Source organism: Simochromis diagramma, unplaced genomic scaffold (genome assembly GCF_900408965.1).
Source record: "Simochromis diagramma unplaced genomic scaffold, fSimDia1.1 OVJJ01000802.1, whole genome shotgun sequence".
Classification (NCBI taxonomy): Eukaryota; Metazoa; Chordata; class Actinopteri; order Cichliformes; family Cichlidae; genus Simochromis; species Simochromis diagramma.
The window spans coordinates 24,574,565-24,589,731 of NW_024387492.1; the positions used below are offsets into that span (position 1 = coordinate 24,574,565).

A 15,167-nucleotide genomic window follows, 5' to 3' on the forward strand; every position below is an offset into this window, starting at 1 on the left:
GTGGATGTCTGACTCCACAGGTGAGCAACCGCAATAGATTGGACAAAGGGTGAAATATGTTTAACAGCCCCTGAAGGAGAAACTGAAGAGACATCAGAGACTCGTTGAAGCTGTTATTTTACACTCTATGCTTCACACGTCTACAGTATCAATTACATCTGGACTTCATTTATCACCGCGAGCACGCCTCTCCACTGCTCTCGGCTTTTGCCTTCCACAGAACTGTCAGTACCTCAAACATGAAGCTGGACTGAGATGAAATAGGATTTAAAAATCACTATTATTATTACTCACAGTTCCTTCCAATCCATTATCTGCTCAAACTTCTTGATCTTAAAGAGGAACTGGGACCAAGCTTCTTCTCGTCCTCATTCACCATTGTAAAGACCCAGATCTATTCAAACAAAGTGTTAAAACCACAGCTGTAAAGGAGGGACACCCGGGCCGCATCATCGAGGCTGACCTATGAAGCCTTCTCCAGAAAATAGATCCAGTGTCAAACCAAGCGCACCCAGAAATCTACCCATGATCGGCGGACACTCAGCTGATCAAGGAAAAACGCTCATGGTGGTCCATATCCATATAGTCCATTTTCACTGTCTCAGGTTTACCCAGATGTTTATCCAGATGTGTCCTCTTTTAAAGCACTTAAGGTTCTTCTTTTGTTGTCCTTCTGCATTCAGCTGTAAACATCCACGAGTGTAGTGTTTCGTAAACTCTACAGGTAGAACAGGTGCCTCAAAGTCCGGAGAAGGTTTCTCCAAGGTTTCTCTTCATTTTCATGCTCCCAACAAAATGGCTTTTCATCCACCAGTTTGACTTTCCATCCCCCTTGAACTCCAATAAACCTCCTCTTTAAAGCGAGAATCATTTTACTTTTGAAACAGGAGAACACTGTCCATGCATCCAGACAATGATGATAACATGATGTCCAACATGGTTTTTCCTAAACTCGCAGAGTTTCTTGGTTTGTCAATCACAGCATCAACAGTGTGTCTGTCCTTTCAGAGGGATTAAACATTTTAACGAGTTCATTTTCATTTTCAACATCTGGTTTTTACCAAGTCCATAAAGAAGTTTAGGGGTTGAACCTAAAAGATCTTTAAAACCACCAAAGTGCTGCGGAGGGATTCCAAACTTATGTTAATCCTAAAGCATTCAGTTGAGTACATCAGATTTATCACCATGTTCAGCTTTCAGCAGATTATTAATCCTACTCACTTCTGTCAAACAATAAAGATTCAGTCTGTCCTTCAATCAAAAATAAGACAGGAAACCAAAAAACCGCTTCAGGTATTTCATGATTGTTCCCATTAAAGCAATAACTCACATCACATTCATTTCACGCGTGAATGAACATCCTTCTGTCTTTGCTCCCTTCACAGGTCCAAACATATCCTCAATCTCTCCCAACCCCGTCTCGCTGTCATCAATCCAATCATCCTCTGCTGAGTGATGTTAAGGTGATCAGAGTTTTTCTCACTAAAGTCCAACAACATGTGCCGAGTTCCTGATCAAAAATACATCTAACTGCTGAGATTCATCCAAAAATATCTGACAGTATTCATCTGTAAACCAGCACCTCGGCATCTCAACACGTTTCTCTCAGTTTGTTCCATATGGCTAAACTCCAAATCCATCTTTCCGTGTTTCAGACAGGAAGTGCAAATCTGATCACGGGACATTTTCATATTGGTTGGAGCAAAGTTCTGCAGAGACTCCTGGAGGATGAGTTCACTTTATTTTATGATTGTTATCAATCCGCCTGCGATGGTGTGTACTCCACAAAGCTGTGCATCCCTCCATCCTTCCCTCCGTCCTCACGCCCTGCAGCCAATCTGTAGAACTCGCCTCACTTGGTCCCAAATGAAGAGCCTCAGCCGGCTTTCCTTCCTTCCACTCTTTCCTCGTACTGAATCATTCTTCCATCTTTCTGACCCTGCAGCAACTCATTCTCCACACTCTCACTTTCCTCTCCTTCTTCTTTTACCTTTCCTTCTTCATTATTTCCACCTCTCCTCCTCTCTCCTCTCGTCATCTCTCCTCTCCTACTCTCACCTTATTTCTTCCTTTTCAAAGCTCCACTTCTTTAATTTCGCCTCCTTTCTTTTCTTCCCTCCTTCTCCCACCTCTCCTGCTCATCTCCTCTCTCTTCTCTCCTGTAGCTCCTCAGTCTGTTCCTGCAGTATCGCAATGCCGCTCCTCTCCACCCCTCCCACCTCCCTCCTCCTCCTCTAACTCCAGGAGAGAGAGAGAGGGATGAAAGGAAGTGGCATCAGCAGAGGAGGAATAAAGGACTGAAACAAGAGGTGGAAATAAACGAGTGAATGAGAGCGGGAGGATTCCTGCCTCTCCCTGCCGTTGTTGCTGGGAAACACTGGCAAAGCTCCAGCCTCCCTCCTTCCTCTTCCTCCCCTCCCTCCGTCCGTGGGTCCGTCTGCCTTGCTCACCTCACCTTCCCTCACTCTCCTCGCTCACCCCCTCTCTCTCTTTTCACTGCCCTGCCTTCTCGGTGTGTCGACACACAGCAGCTGTGAAACCACTGTTCACCCCACCACACGCACACATACACACACACACTTGATATGCTACATGAATACTTCATGAGATGACAGACACCCCCACTGCTGGACTTCAAAGACACTCAGCATGTGTGTATGTGTTCGTGTGAGTGTGTGTGGTGTAACCTCTCTGAGAACCTGCAGGCTGGGTCACTGATATGAAACCACAGACTGACTGAAGGAGAGCAAACAGGAGACTTCAGTCTGTGAGCTGCAATCACTGATCAATCAACACAAATTAATCTATTTCAATAATTAATAAAAAAGTAAATGGTTTTTTTAAGGACAAAGGAAAAAAAAACCTTTCAGTTTAATGTGAATGGGATGTCCAGTTGTCCATCACTGCTTCTGTGCACATAGGCAGAATGTGTGTGTGTGTGTGTACATGTTTAGACATCATTGTGAGGACATAAAATTGGCATGCTACTATACTTATGGGACAAAGTGAGTGTCGCCACGAGTTTGATGGCATTTTTGAGGCTCAAAATGTAGTTTTAGTGTCAGGCCTAAGGCATTCATTTTTGATGGTTAGGGTAAGTAACTAGGGAAAGTAAAATGTCAATGAGATGTCCTCAATATCGTATGAAAATGAGTTTGTGTGTGTGTGTGTGTGTTCCTGTCTGGCCATCTTTGTGAGGACCGAAATCTGCATTCTACTATAATTGTGAGAACCAACAGTCACTTGTGAGGACACACACGCCGGTCCTCACAAGTTTGAAGGCCTTTTTGAGGCTCAAAATGTGGTTTTAGTGTCAGGGTTACAATTAGGTTATGGTTAAGTTTAGGGTAAGGGTTATGGTTAGGCATTGATTTTTAATGGTTAATTAAAGGGCTAGGGAAACCATTATGTCAATGAAGGTCCTCGCTAAGATGGCTGAATGGGCTTGTGTGTGTGTGTGTGTGTGTGTGTGTGTGTGTGCACTAAAACTCTTTCTCATCAAATCTCATCACAATGTTATGCACACGTGCACGAGGCTTGTTCCAGCTTTATGAACGAACACCTGTGCAGACACACTGGAACTCTTCATTTGCAGGTAAAATGTGTAGCTTGCAGAGTATGACATGGAAAAAAAAGCGACGATGAGAGTGAAGGATTGTGGGTATGTAACCATCAGAGAGATGTAATCTCTGGAGCGTGTCCTGGCTCTGCCCCTGGCCTCCTCCTGCTAGGACATGCCTGGAAGACCTCAGTTCCCTCCTTTCGACCCTTCTCTATGGGAAAGGAGTGCTCCCCTCAGCCTCCTGGTAGATCATAGATGTACATGTGGTAAGAGTTTGACAATCCTCAGTAATCGTGGTCACAAAGTCATGTGTCTGCCCAGCGGGATGACAGCAACTCCACACCAGCATTTTATGGCAGAGGGGTAAAAAACCCTCCATAATGTAGCCCAACGGTGGTGACACACCGTTCCGGTCCAAAGCTGGTTGGCTGTTTCCTGAGCAGGAAAGTACACAGAGTTCACTGTCAGAAGTGAACAAATCAGAGCTGAGGAAAGCAGCATGAGGAGCTCGGGTTCATTCAGCGCTGTCTGCAGGAGCTCAGCTGCTCTGAAATTATATTTATCATAACTCCCCTTCAGGTCATCTCAGGCCAGACAAACCTGCCAAAATGTGCCTGACAGCAGTTTTACTGTAGTTCCTACCTGCTGCTGCTCTCTGGGGACACGTTTGAATGCATGCCCAGGAAAACAAGCAACATGTGAGTGGAGAGATGATTATTGATCAGAGGAGGAGCTGGAGAGAGCTGTGTTATTGCTGCAGAGAGCGAGGAGAGGTATCAGAGCCACAGATCCATTTCCAGATCAATTCTCTGAAGCAGACGCCAATCAATAGGAGCAGCCCAAGGCCATCTGTCACAGTTAACCTGCAGGCAGGTAATGATCAGCTGTGGTCTTAGGTTCACTCACTGAACGATTAGACACAATTAAAAGAACCACGTCTGTGAGAGCGTGGAGCTAAAAGCTCAGAGGCTCCACTGCTCACCCTTCATATTTACAGTTTTTTTTTATCATTGACTGTTTGGTTTCATCTTCTCTGTCTGTCTCCAGGTGTGCATGTTAGATTGACATCACCTTCTGACCAATCACAATAACACAAAGTGGCTCTGTTTAGACCTGAAAGACCATGAATCACCCCCGACTGCTAATCAGTAACATCCAATCAAAACCCTAAAACTGAAGCTCCACATTCCTGTACACTCTATTACTACAGTAACCTAGTGGCAGCCATATTTTTGGTCACATGATGTCATTAAAATGCCTCAAAAGGCTCAAACACGTTCTAGACCTCCAGTTCAGGTGAAGCTAGCAGCTGCAGCCTGTGTCCACCTGTCAGTCACAGAGGCCACGCCCCTAATAATGCAAACTTTAGGCTTTATTCTAACATAAACAGGTGTCTTATGGTTTTATTATCGTTGTGATCCTGGTACCACCTTCGGTCTGACACATGGTTTGAACACGAGGACGTCCTTCTCAATGTTCTTTGTTCCAGAATCATCTCATGACTCTGTGATCCGACGTCCTATGAGGCAGATGTTTGTCAGACCCTGGGCCCTGCTGTCAGTGTGTGGGTGCAAGCTCCTTCGGTCCAGCTTCTCCTCAGAGTGCCGCTCCAAACATCATCTCGGCCCTTGTTATCCTGGACAGCCGTCAGCAGCTCCACCTCTGCACCACCAGCTTTTATCTTCCTGCCATACGCCCCGCACTCCAGGCCGCTGAAGTCCGACTGTCTGACAGTGAGAGATAAACTCTGAGGCTTAAACCCAGAGAGGTGCAGCAGTGGCTCATTTGGAAGATGCTCCAGAGAAAACTGAGGTTTCTGTCTTTTATCTGCTGCAGGAACAGGGACAACAGTGGGCAGAGCTTTTGTGCTCAACCGTCACAGAATCACAAACAGTTGTGACAGCGACGACTTTAACGGGAATGAAATTGGCACAATCAGGATGGACTGTGGACAGTCTCGTGCACTCCATGCGAACCGCTGAACCGCTGTTTGTTTCATACAGTTCAACATGTGATGGGACACATGTTGAACCTGCAAAATGTCAGGATGTTCATAAAGTTTATTGACAGTAGAATGCAGAAAATATGATCTTTAATCAAATATGAACTCATTTTCAATCTGAGGGCAGTGTCATTGTCTTCAACATCAGTCTGTGAGCTGAGAGCAGCTGCTGCACTGTGAAACATTTAAAACATGTCAAACGGTTTCTCAATTTAGACATTTGACATGTTTTATAAGCTCTGTTGATAATAAATTATGAAATCTGGAAATCATCACCTTCTGTTTCTTTCAGTTTCACATTCATGATTACATGAGGTTACACAAGGGTAATTCTTCGGCATGAGACAGGAAACTGTGAGGCGGTCTGGACAGGAAGTCCTGGGGTGGGCAGCAGCAGGTACCAACCCTCCGTCGCACTCATGTCTGCAGCACGGTCGGCTCAGCTGCCTTAGTTACTGAGTAAAGAGTGTCCTCCTCACAAACATGCTGAGCTATGAAATAAAAGCCTGAGACGATCCATATATCAAAGGCTGATCCGTGTCTCAGAGTGTCTGAGGACTGTGTTACTGCTGATTCCCTCCAACAGGACATGATGTCATGGTCTACGGTGGGTGGCTGGAGTTTCCATTAGGCTCCTGAACTGACCTGGGATCCGCCCCTGGGCAGGGCCAACTCCAGCTCCTGCTCACCTGGAGCCTATTGCAGGCAATCAAGCCAGGGGGATTTAAACCACACATCGATGTTCACCCACTGCCAGTTCGTCGTCAACCCATGTTGGTAACAGGTCTTGTGCTTCAAATTCTCGCTGTGATTTATCTTACTAACAAAGACTCTTTTGTACTACAGTTGCTGTACCCACCCTGGCTCACACTCCACCTCTGGACTCGGGATACCTAGTGATCATTCTGGAAATCCCTCTGTGCCTCACCTGCCTGCCCTCCTGCCATCACACTCCATCTGGAGCCCCGGATCTCAGGTCAGCCTTTCCACGCCACTCAGCCTCCCCTGGATCTTCATCACCCCCCTCTCAAACACTCCAGGTCCCTAACTGCAAGTAAGAATTGCTGCTCTTATACTGGCCACTTCTGAGCTGCCTTCACTACCTGCCTAACTCCTATATCCTCTTCCCTCAGTGTGACTGTTCCCCACTCAGCTCCGTTCCGCTTCTCAGGCCTCGTTCCCTCGCCCTAGCCACGTTCCCCTGGGCACGCCACACCAAGACTCCACGTCTCGTCATTTTCTGTCTTTGCCACGTTTCCTTTTTTTCCCCCTTTGCACTTAACCGTAATAAACTGTTAAATCATCTACTGTCTCCGCTCTGGGTTTCTGCACCTGAGTCCTATTCAGTACCGGCCATCCATCGCCGTGACACATGATAACAGAATCTAACCTAAGTGGAAGATGTTTACTTCAATGACTGCAGGAATTCTGGCTGTACTTGCGACTCTTCAGGTCTGGAGTCCCACAGGTGTTAAAGGCAGGTCTGCACACTAGCAAAGAGGACCTGGACAGGTCACCGTCGTCGAGGTGGAGAGAAGTTTAAACTGTCCAGCGTGCAGCGTCAGGTGACCTGTCACTGGTTAAACCACAAGCTCTACCTATCTGCGCTGTGACTCACGAATGTCTTCACGAGGCTCTCCCTGCACAGAGAGCAGCAGAGGTTTGTGCTCCATGTTCACTGACTTTCTCAAAGTCAGCAGCAGCTGTGATTGGGTTTCACTGACACTGGAGCCAGTTAACCAGCAGTCCTTCTCCGGGCAGACTCTGATGCAGCGCTGCGGCTCTGTTGGGTCTGAGCGGTTTGGGAGAGGCTCTGTTCTGGACAGGAAGTCGATAAAAAAAGCTTGGGCCGCGAGCCAGAAATCCACTTTGGGGAACTTGACTCTAATAGTGGGAGCAGGTCTAATCCTCACTTTATTTTGGGGTTTCACTGTGAGTCTAAGCTGCAGGAGGTGTGGCTCTGCTCTGTGCTCCAGGCTCAACGCCGGTCCGAACCTTCGGCCCGTGTCCACAGCGTCTCCATCACCTCCGACAGCACCTCCTCACAGCACAGCATCATCAGGTGGCCCTGACCACTGTAAAGGTGCTGCATCGGGCTGAGCTAAGCCTACAGCTGTGACTGAGCAGCAGCAGTGAGCAAACAGCGAGTGGGGAGAGCAGCCGGAGGCTCAGGTGTCGTACCAGCAGACGGCGAGGAGTCGACAGTTGGAGGGGATCCCCGCATTAACATAGCTACGTTTTTGATTGGATGTATGTAATAAACACAAACACAAATAAAACACTCTGACAGTGTTTTGTTCGCGCCCTGAACAGCCGGCTAGAAAACATTTCAGATCATTTGTGTGTCCGAACAGGAGGACACACCGCCTCCATTCCCTCTGTGACCCTCAACATCCAGAATGGGTCAGAATACCAGATTCGAGCAGACAGACGAAGTCAAAGCCCCCCTGATCCCGAACACCACCTCTGACAGCTTGGACAGGAGGAAAAGCTGCCAATTAGATTCTGCAAGGAGAGAATCTGAATCTGGAGCACTTTCATTGATCCCTGAGGGAGACGTTACTACAGCAGCAGCATCTCCGTGTGAATCCACACATGAGGTTCTGCTGTATGAGCTTCCCTCACAGGACAAACACAACTGAAGCCCAGAGAGCTTCATAAGATTCACAGTTTTCCCTGCCGATAAGGACCTCCCTCATAAAGCAGTGTTTTGGTTTGTCCACAGTGACCCAGGTTTTCTGTGAATTAACAGAAGCGTGAGCATGTTTTATCGTTACAGTCTGAGCTACACTGGCTGTAATGTTTATTTCGTACAGTTTACATACAGAGAGTCGTGATGATTCGATCCCCGGGCTCTCTGTCCTGGTCGTTGTGTCCTTGGGCAAGACACTTTACCCTACTTGCCTACTGGTGTTGGCCAGAGGGGCCGATGGCGCGATATGGCAGCCTCGCTTCTGTCAGTCTGCCCCAGGGCAGCTGTGGCTACAACCGTAGCTTGCCTCCACCAGTGTGTGAATGTGAGAGTGAATGAATAGTGGCATTGTAAAGCGCTTTGGGTGCCTTGAAAAGCGCTATATAAATCCAATCCATTATTATTATTATTATTATGACTCACTGAGCCAGGGGCGGATCTAGAAGGGTGGCATGTGGGTGGCAAGTGCCACCCTAAAATGATCCCTTGCCACCCGAAGTGCCACCCCAGTTTTGCATATGACTGTGTTGTTTATTAAAATAAGATAGCATTAACAATTTTTATCATAGTTACAGTCAACAGTGAATATAAATGCTAAAACTGAATATATTGGATACTGTTCCCCCCCTGCACCATTAACAAATGGTTCAGCCCATAGCAGGAACGTCTTTTTTCTTGTTTTCAGTAGCAAGTGATGCTTATGATTGTGCCAGAGCACATTTTGAACAACACCATGGGAATTTCGGATTTTACTCAGGTGGTTGGATGCTGGAAATGGAAGGAAGGTGAGTGTTATTAACCCTCTGTGGTCCACGCTGCACCTCCAAATCATATGACTAGTTTAAGCTGACATAGCAACAAGCTGCAGCCAAGCTGAGTCTCTATTTCAGCCCACATTGAAAGTTAGGACTTCAAAGTTTTTACATTTTAATTACAGGCCAGTAAATCCAGAGTTATGATAATATATATAAGCCACGCTTTTTTCTAAATACTGTCATCACGTATTTGTGTGTGTGTGTTTTAAGCGTTTTCTAAGGACAGCGCAAAAACAATAAAGAAAGGGGAAAAAAAAGCCACCTCTTTCCTATCGGTGGAAAAATGTACCATGTCGACCAATTTAAAAAAAAAAGTCAACATGTGGGATTTGGTTGTTTAGGAAGAGGGGAGAGTTTTGGGAGTGACGGTAACGGCAGCGAGACAGAGCGAGCGAGTAAGAGAGAGAGAGAGAGAGAGAGAGTTTTTAGATGTGGGAGATTTGTGAAGTTTAGTGTGGAGTGTTTACTTAGTGTGTTGTGTTGTCTTGTGTAGCTGTTCTGTTGTGTAGTCGTTTTGTTTTGTGTGTCAGTGAGGTCACTAATGAATGTCACTAAGGCACATTTGCAATGTAAACACTGTCACTAAGTAGAAAACCAGCAGAGTGATACACATCCTGTTGTCAGGCCTGCAGGTTTATCCCTGTGCTGTTCTCCTCTGTCTTTTGGTGGACAAACTTTTTTTTTACTGGCACACATCATTTGCGGGGCATCTTATTGCAACACCTGATTGTTCTCTCATTTTAGTTTTAGTAATATTTTTAAATGGTTGTACAAAATGAAAAAAACGGCAGGTTAGGGTTAGATAAATAGTTGTATATGTTTAGAAAATGTACAATTTATATTTGCATTTCAAGTTATAAAAATTTACTCAACATGTCTGTGGGGTTTTTTTTACAGTAAAAAATACTACTAGGATTTAAGTTCTTTGTGTGATTTCAGATCAGTAATAGTACTATTAATAGTAATAGTAGTACTAATGCAGTATGTCAGTGAAAAAAACAACTAAATTCAGTTGATCATGAAAAATTAGATTTAAATTTTTGTTCATGACAGTGCAGATTTCTGACATTTTGAGTAATTTAAGCTGTAATAATGTGATTGTCTTCTAACAAAAAACAGTGTGAAACTCAAGTTAGACTTTTAGACTGTTTGTAAATGAACCGCCCCATGTTGTGTAGCTTTCTGGATTTTATACTTGTTGGGCTACATATTTATTTATTATACAGGCTATACAGTACATAACATCAAAACTCACATGGTTTATGTAACTAAAGTGTGTAATTATGTGGGCTACAGACAATAATTAAGTTATAGACTATATTTATATGAAAAACATGTATACTTACTGGATTTGAATCATTTTAACCATATGTAACCACCTGCATATGTGTTGGGGGGGGGGGAGGCTTTGATTTTGCCACCCCATTTGATTTCTTTGCCACCCTCATGCCAGCCTAAGAAAATTTCTCTAGATCTGCCCCTGCACTGAGCTCACAGACTTCATCCAGTCAGACCACAGGAGTCGCCCCCTGCTGGCCAGAATGCAGGTCTAAAGCACGTTAGTATTGGTTAGCCACACTGATCTATGTGCAGCATGTGCTGCTTTACGTCTCTCTGTCGTGTTGCATTCACTGACCTGATCAAGAAGGCGGCAGCGGCAGACGGCGGCTGGCTGGTTTGGGTGCTGACGCTGTGGGCTGCTGGTTTAACGGGAACGTTCTGGGCTGTACCCGTCATGGTCAGATGACCTCCATCTGCAGTCAGACCCTGACAGATGAAACAAATATCAGGTCTTAAGCCAAAACATGAAATCCAGCATCACCTGAAGTCTCCTTTTGATGTTTGTTCTGTTCTTAAATCATTTATTTTTTAATAAAACTCATCACATTTTTCATAATTTACATAATTAATAAAAGCAGGCAGTCTCCTTCAGACTGACACCAACTCACAGAGGATCCCGATGCCGTCAGACGCCGTCAATGCTGCATCTTTAGAGAAACATCTGTACTCAGACTTTGATATTTATGTTTAAATATATTTTTTGTAGCAGTATAATATTTATAGTAAATAATGCTGATATCCCAGTATTATTTTTATTCAGAGGTCAGACTTCCCCCAACGCTCTTTATTTATCAGAAATTGCAGATGAGCGCCGTTAGCTCCTGGCTTCATCAGCAGCAGGAGGAGGAAGCTCTGGACGAGGAGATCATTAGTTAATTACCTCAGGTCGTTAGCCTGATCGTTGCCATCCAGACTTCCTGTTCTGCTCAAACATGGCTGCTTCAACCACTGAAGGCTTTTTCCGGTTCACCGTGGCTAATGGCTAGTCCTACTGGGCTAATGACTGGTCAGCTGGTCTGCTGCTATAATTACATTTCATCATACAGAGCAGCTTGTTGTGTCCTTTTGTGCTTTCATTCCAGGATAATGGAGCCACACATGAGTGTGATCTCAGAAACATCCAGCTATTTGCAGCTGTAGTAGCACAGCTCCTGTCTCTGGCCTCAGATCCGTGGCCTAGTTAAAGGGTGAATTACTGCAGTTACAGGAAGTGGCACACTGGGGCAGATCCACTCTTCAGCTGTATGACTGCAACACGCTCGGCTGGCTAACAGGATTACACAGAGAGCCGGCAACGGGATGAGCCAGCGCCAAAACGCCATCCTGAGTGAGACCAATCAAACACGAGGGCCACAGAACACGCTGCGATTACCGCCTCATGGCTGTGCAGTGATGGTTTCCATCCAAGTTTGGAAGAGGAACAGACACGGCGAAGGTTTAAAACATCAGAGCAAAGAAACATCAGAGCAAAGAAAACATGCTCTGTGACCTTTCACCTTCTGCTTATGTCATCACTGTCATCATGTCACACCTGTGTGAAGGTGAATGAGTGAATTATTGTAACTGTGCTGAACTTGACCTTTGACCTGTGGGATATGACTGGCTCTGAGGCATGTTGTGTGTTCAGGTGTGTATGTGGCTGAGCAGGATAAATCCATAAAATCATGTGACACTCGTTTTCATCATCTTCACCTCAGCTCTGACTGTGTTTCTCTTTCTCTGCGTCACCAAGTCAATGTTCACCCTTTCACAATAAAAGCCTGGTCTATTAAATAACACCGGCTGAAAAGCAGCCACTGAAATGCAGTGTCAAGGACATGACATCATCACAACCTCTCCACACTGTGATCGGCAGCCATGTTTACTCCTGCCCAGGCGTAAGTCTGAATGCCAATCATGGAGCTGAGATAATCCTGAATATGATTGTCTGAGTTATTATACAAGAATCCATGAAACAAACAATCCAGGTCTGAGGAGGTGCATTGTGTCATCTGTGGGACTGTGAGGACGTATCCCCGTGGATGATGACAACCTCGGCGAATCGTGAATCTCAGAACGATCACATCACTGCTGTAGGAGAAGGAGTAAAACGGAGCTGGTGGAGGATCAGAGGCTGCCACGATTAAACTCAGCATGCTGATGGCAAATAATGAGGCACATGATGAAGACCTGGCTTCCTACAGCGTTTTGAGAGTTTTTAGTCCCGCTGCCGTCATCACGCTGTCACAACTTCTCCATCAAACACCTGAGACTAACTTTGTCTTTTTCCAAAGGTTGCTGCTGAAGGTTGGGAACACCGGAGAAACTGGAAATTTCAGTCTGTTATAACTGCAGCTGACACACACACACACAAAGAGTTGTAGCCTGACTGACTTTACAGCTGCATTAGAATCATGTGCAGTGTTGGAGTCAAATTGTTAAATGTCGTCATTGTGTTACTTAAATTTGTAAGTCTTAGTTGAAACTTATGAAATGCCAGGACTGCCATAATGAATTAATTAAATACACCATTAAATAATTAATTTAATGTGGCAATAATTAATTAAAATTGTAAATAATTAATTCAAATGGGAAATAATTAATTAAATATATATTTTTGATGCATTGAATTAATTAATTATTGCAACATTTAATTAATTATTTATTTATTTAACATTTTAATTAATTATTGCCACATTTAAATAATTATTTAATGGTGTATTTAAGTAATTCATTTTGGCACAGTTGACCCCCTATGGAACGCCAGGACTGCCATAATGAATTAATTAAATACACCATTAAATAATTAATTAAATGTGTCAATAATTAATTAAAATTGGAATTAATTAATTAAATAAATAGTTATGACACATGTAATTAATTAATTATTAATTAATTATTGACATATTTAATTAATTATTTATGTATTTCACATTTTAATTAATTATTGACACATTTAATTAATTATTGACACATTTAATTAATTATTTAATGATATATTTATTTATTTCATTTTGGCAGTCCTGGCGCCTGGCTCTCATCTTGAAATAATTTTATCTGTCAGCCTCACCCATCAAACTCAGGGGGCGGGGTTAACGCTGCCCATGCAGCTTCTTTAACATTTGATTGGTTGCCGTGCAAAGTAAGTCAAAACAGGTCGATCCTAGATAATCGATTGCTTGTGTAGACTTGGGGCAGCCAGGTATCCCAGAATGCAGATCAAATCACAGGCAGCAATGGTGGTGGTGTAGTTTTAAAATACCGCGTTTTTCTGTCACCAACTACACTTTTAACAGTGTTTTAGCCGCGAATGTCGCGCTGTATGGCTGGTCAGGTTGTCAACATAGAACATGTTTGCAAAAGTGCTCAGATGTTTTCAGAGATTTCACTAGCTCTGCTAACAATTAGCATGCAGAATGCACCCAGGGGGTTACGTTAACCGGTTTGTTTACATATTCCACTCTCCGTGTTCCACATGTTGCATTCGCAGATTCTCATTTTCACCGAACGATCGTCTCTTTCCGCCTGGTCTTGTGTCTCTGTGCTTCTGTAACATAAAGAACGAGCTGACATTTTTCTCACGAAACCAGCGATCAGCTCAACAGACCCTCAGTTTACCTGCATGCATCCTCCTCCTCATCTGTCAGCTGTTTAACACCTGCTGCTAATTCAAGAAACACGCCTACGTTACCTGGTGATAGTCACAGTTTAACTGGGCAGCCGGTGCTCGATATAAAGCAATGTCAGCGCATTTTTCTGCACAAGATAAGTAAATATAGTGTTTTCCCCGAGCGCAGAGCTGCTGGAGCTTGTTTCCTTACAGAGCACTTTATAGGCAAACCAGCTTCATCAGCGGCTGATGTCCAATCACCGGCACACAGCTTTGAAACCTCAGCTGAGTTTTAGCTCTCAGTAGTTAAACGCTGGACTTCATTCACTCAGGTTCTGTCTGTCGGGTCACGTTTACTTCGCTGTTTTATTTACAACTGAGCAAATCGGTTTGGCTGAGGTTAAAGTTACGTTTCATAACTGCATAGTTTCACAGACGTTTAATGGTTCACTGGCACATGTGTTAGACTGAACTATTCGCTTTTCTTTATCTGGTGTGTTTTGGATTTAACAGTGAATTTTGAGATTAAACTGACTTTTAAAATGTTTTTATACAAAGAGGAAAGAGAAGGCGCATTTCCACCGAGAGGAGCAGGGTTTGCAACAGCATGTTCATCATGAAGTCTGCAACCTGGACAGAAATATTATATCATCTGTTTTTTAATAGTTATTCAACTGTATTCTAAGCACCAGCTGTCTGTTAGAATGTGATTTTCTCTCTCTCTCTGTTGGCAGAGGTATAAAAATGCGCAGGAAAATCTGACGTGCATGGCAAACTTCACCGACGATATTTAGGGAGGAATAAACACACATCAAACATAAATGAACCATTTGCCTGTCTCCATAATTGAGAGCATTTTCTCTTCTTATGTCAACACTCTCTCTCTCTCTTTTTTTTTTTTTTTTGCTTTTCGGTCATGTTATGTTTACCTGTCAAAGGCTTGTTACAAACTATGAAACACATCGTGCAGACTTCTGGATGTTAGAAGAAAACTAATACTGCTCATGAAGGAGACTAAAGGCAGGAAGGTGTCCTTTAAAACTAAACATGTTAATAGGACCTCCCCATTTATATCATAGTTTATGATATAGCACGTGTATTTCAGTAATAGCCTGCTGATTTCAGTGTAGTGGTGAACAGTCGCACAGCTCACGTAGGCGTTATCT

At 44.1% G+C, this 15,167-nt stretch overlaps 1 protein-coding gene across 3 annotated transcripts in view; it reads right to left on the bottom strand.

The window, feature by feature from the left end:
* kif26aa (kinesin family member 26Aa) overlaps positions 1 to 15,167 on the bottom strand; it is a 65,768-nt gene that overhangs the window by 33,587 nt on the left and 17,014 nt on the right. For 2 of the 3 annotated variants that reach the window (XM_040018369.1, XM_040018370.1), the window contains exon 4: positions 10,708 to 10,838. In XM_040018369.1, coding sequence (XP_039874303.1) covers positions 10,708 to 10,838 — 131 coding nt within the window. Of the gene's footprint in view, positions 1 to 294; positions 2,105 to 10,707; positions 10,839 to 15,167 lie in introns of those variants that run through there. The other variant, XM_040018371.1, reaches the window with a different exon arrangement.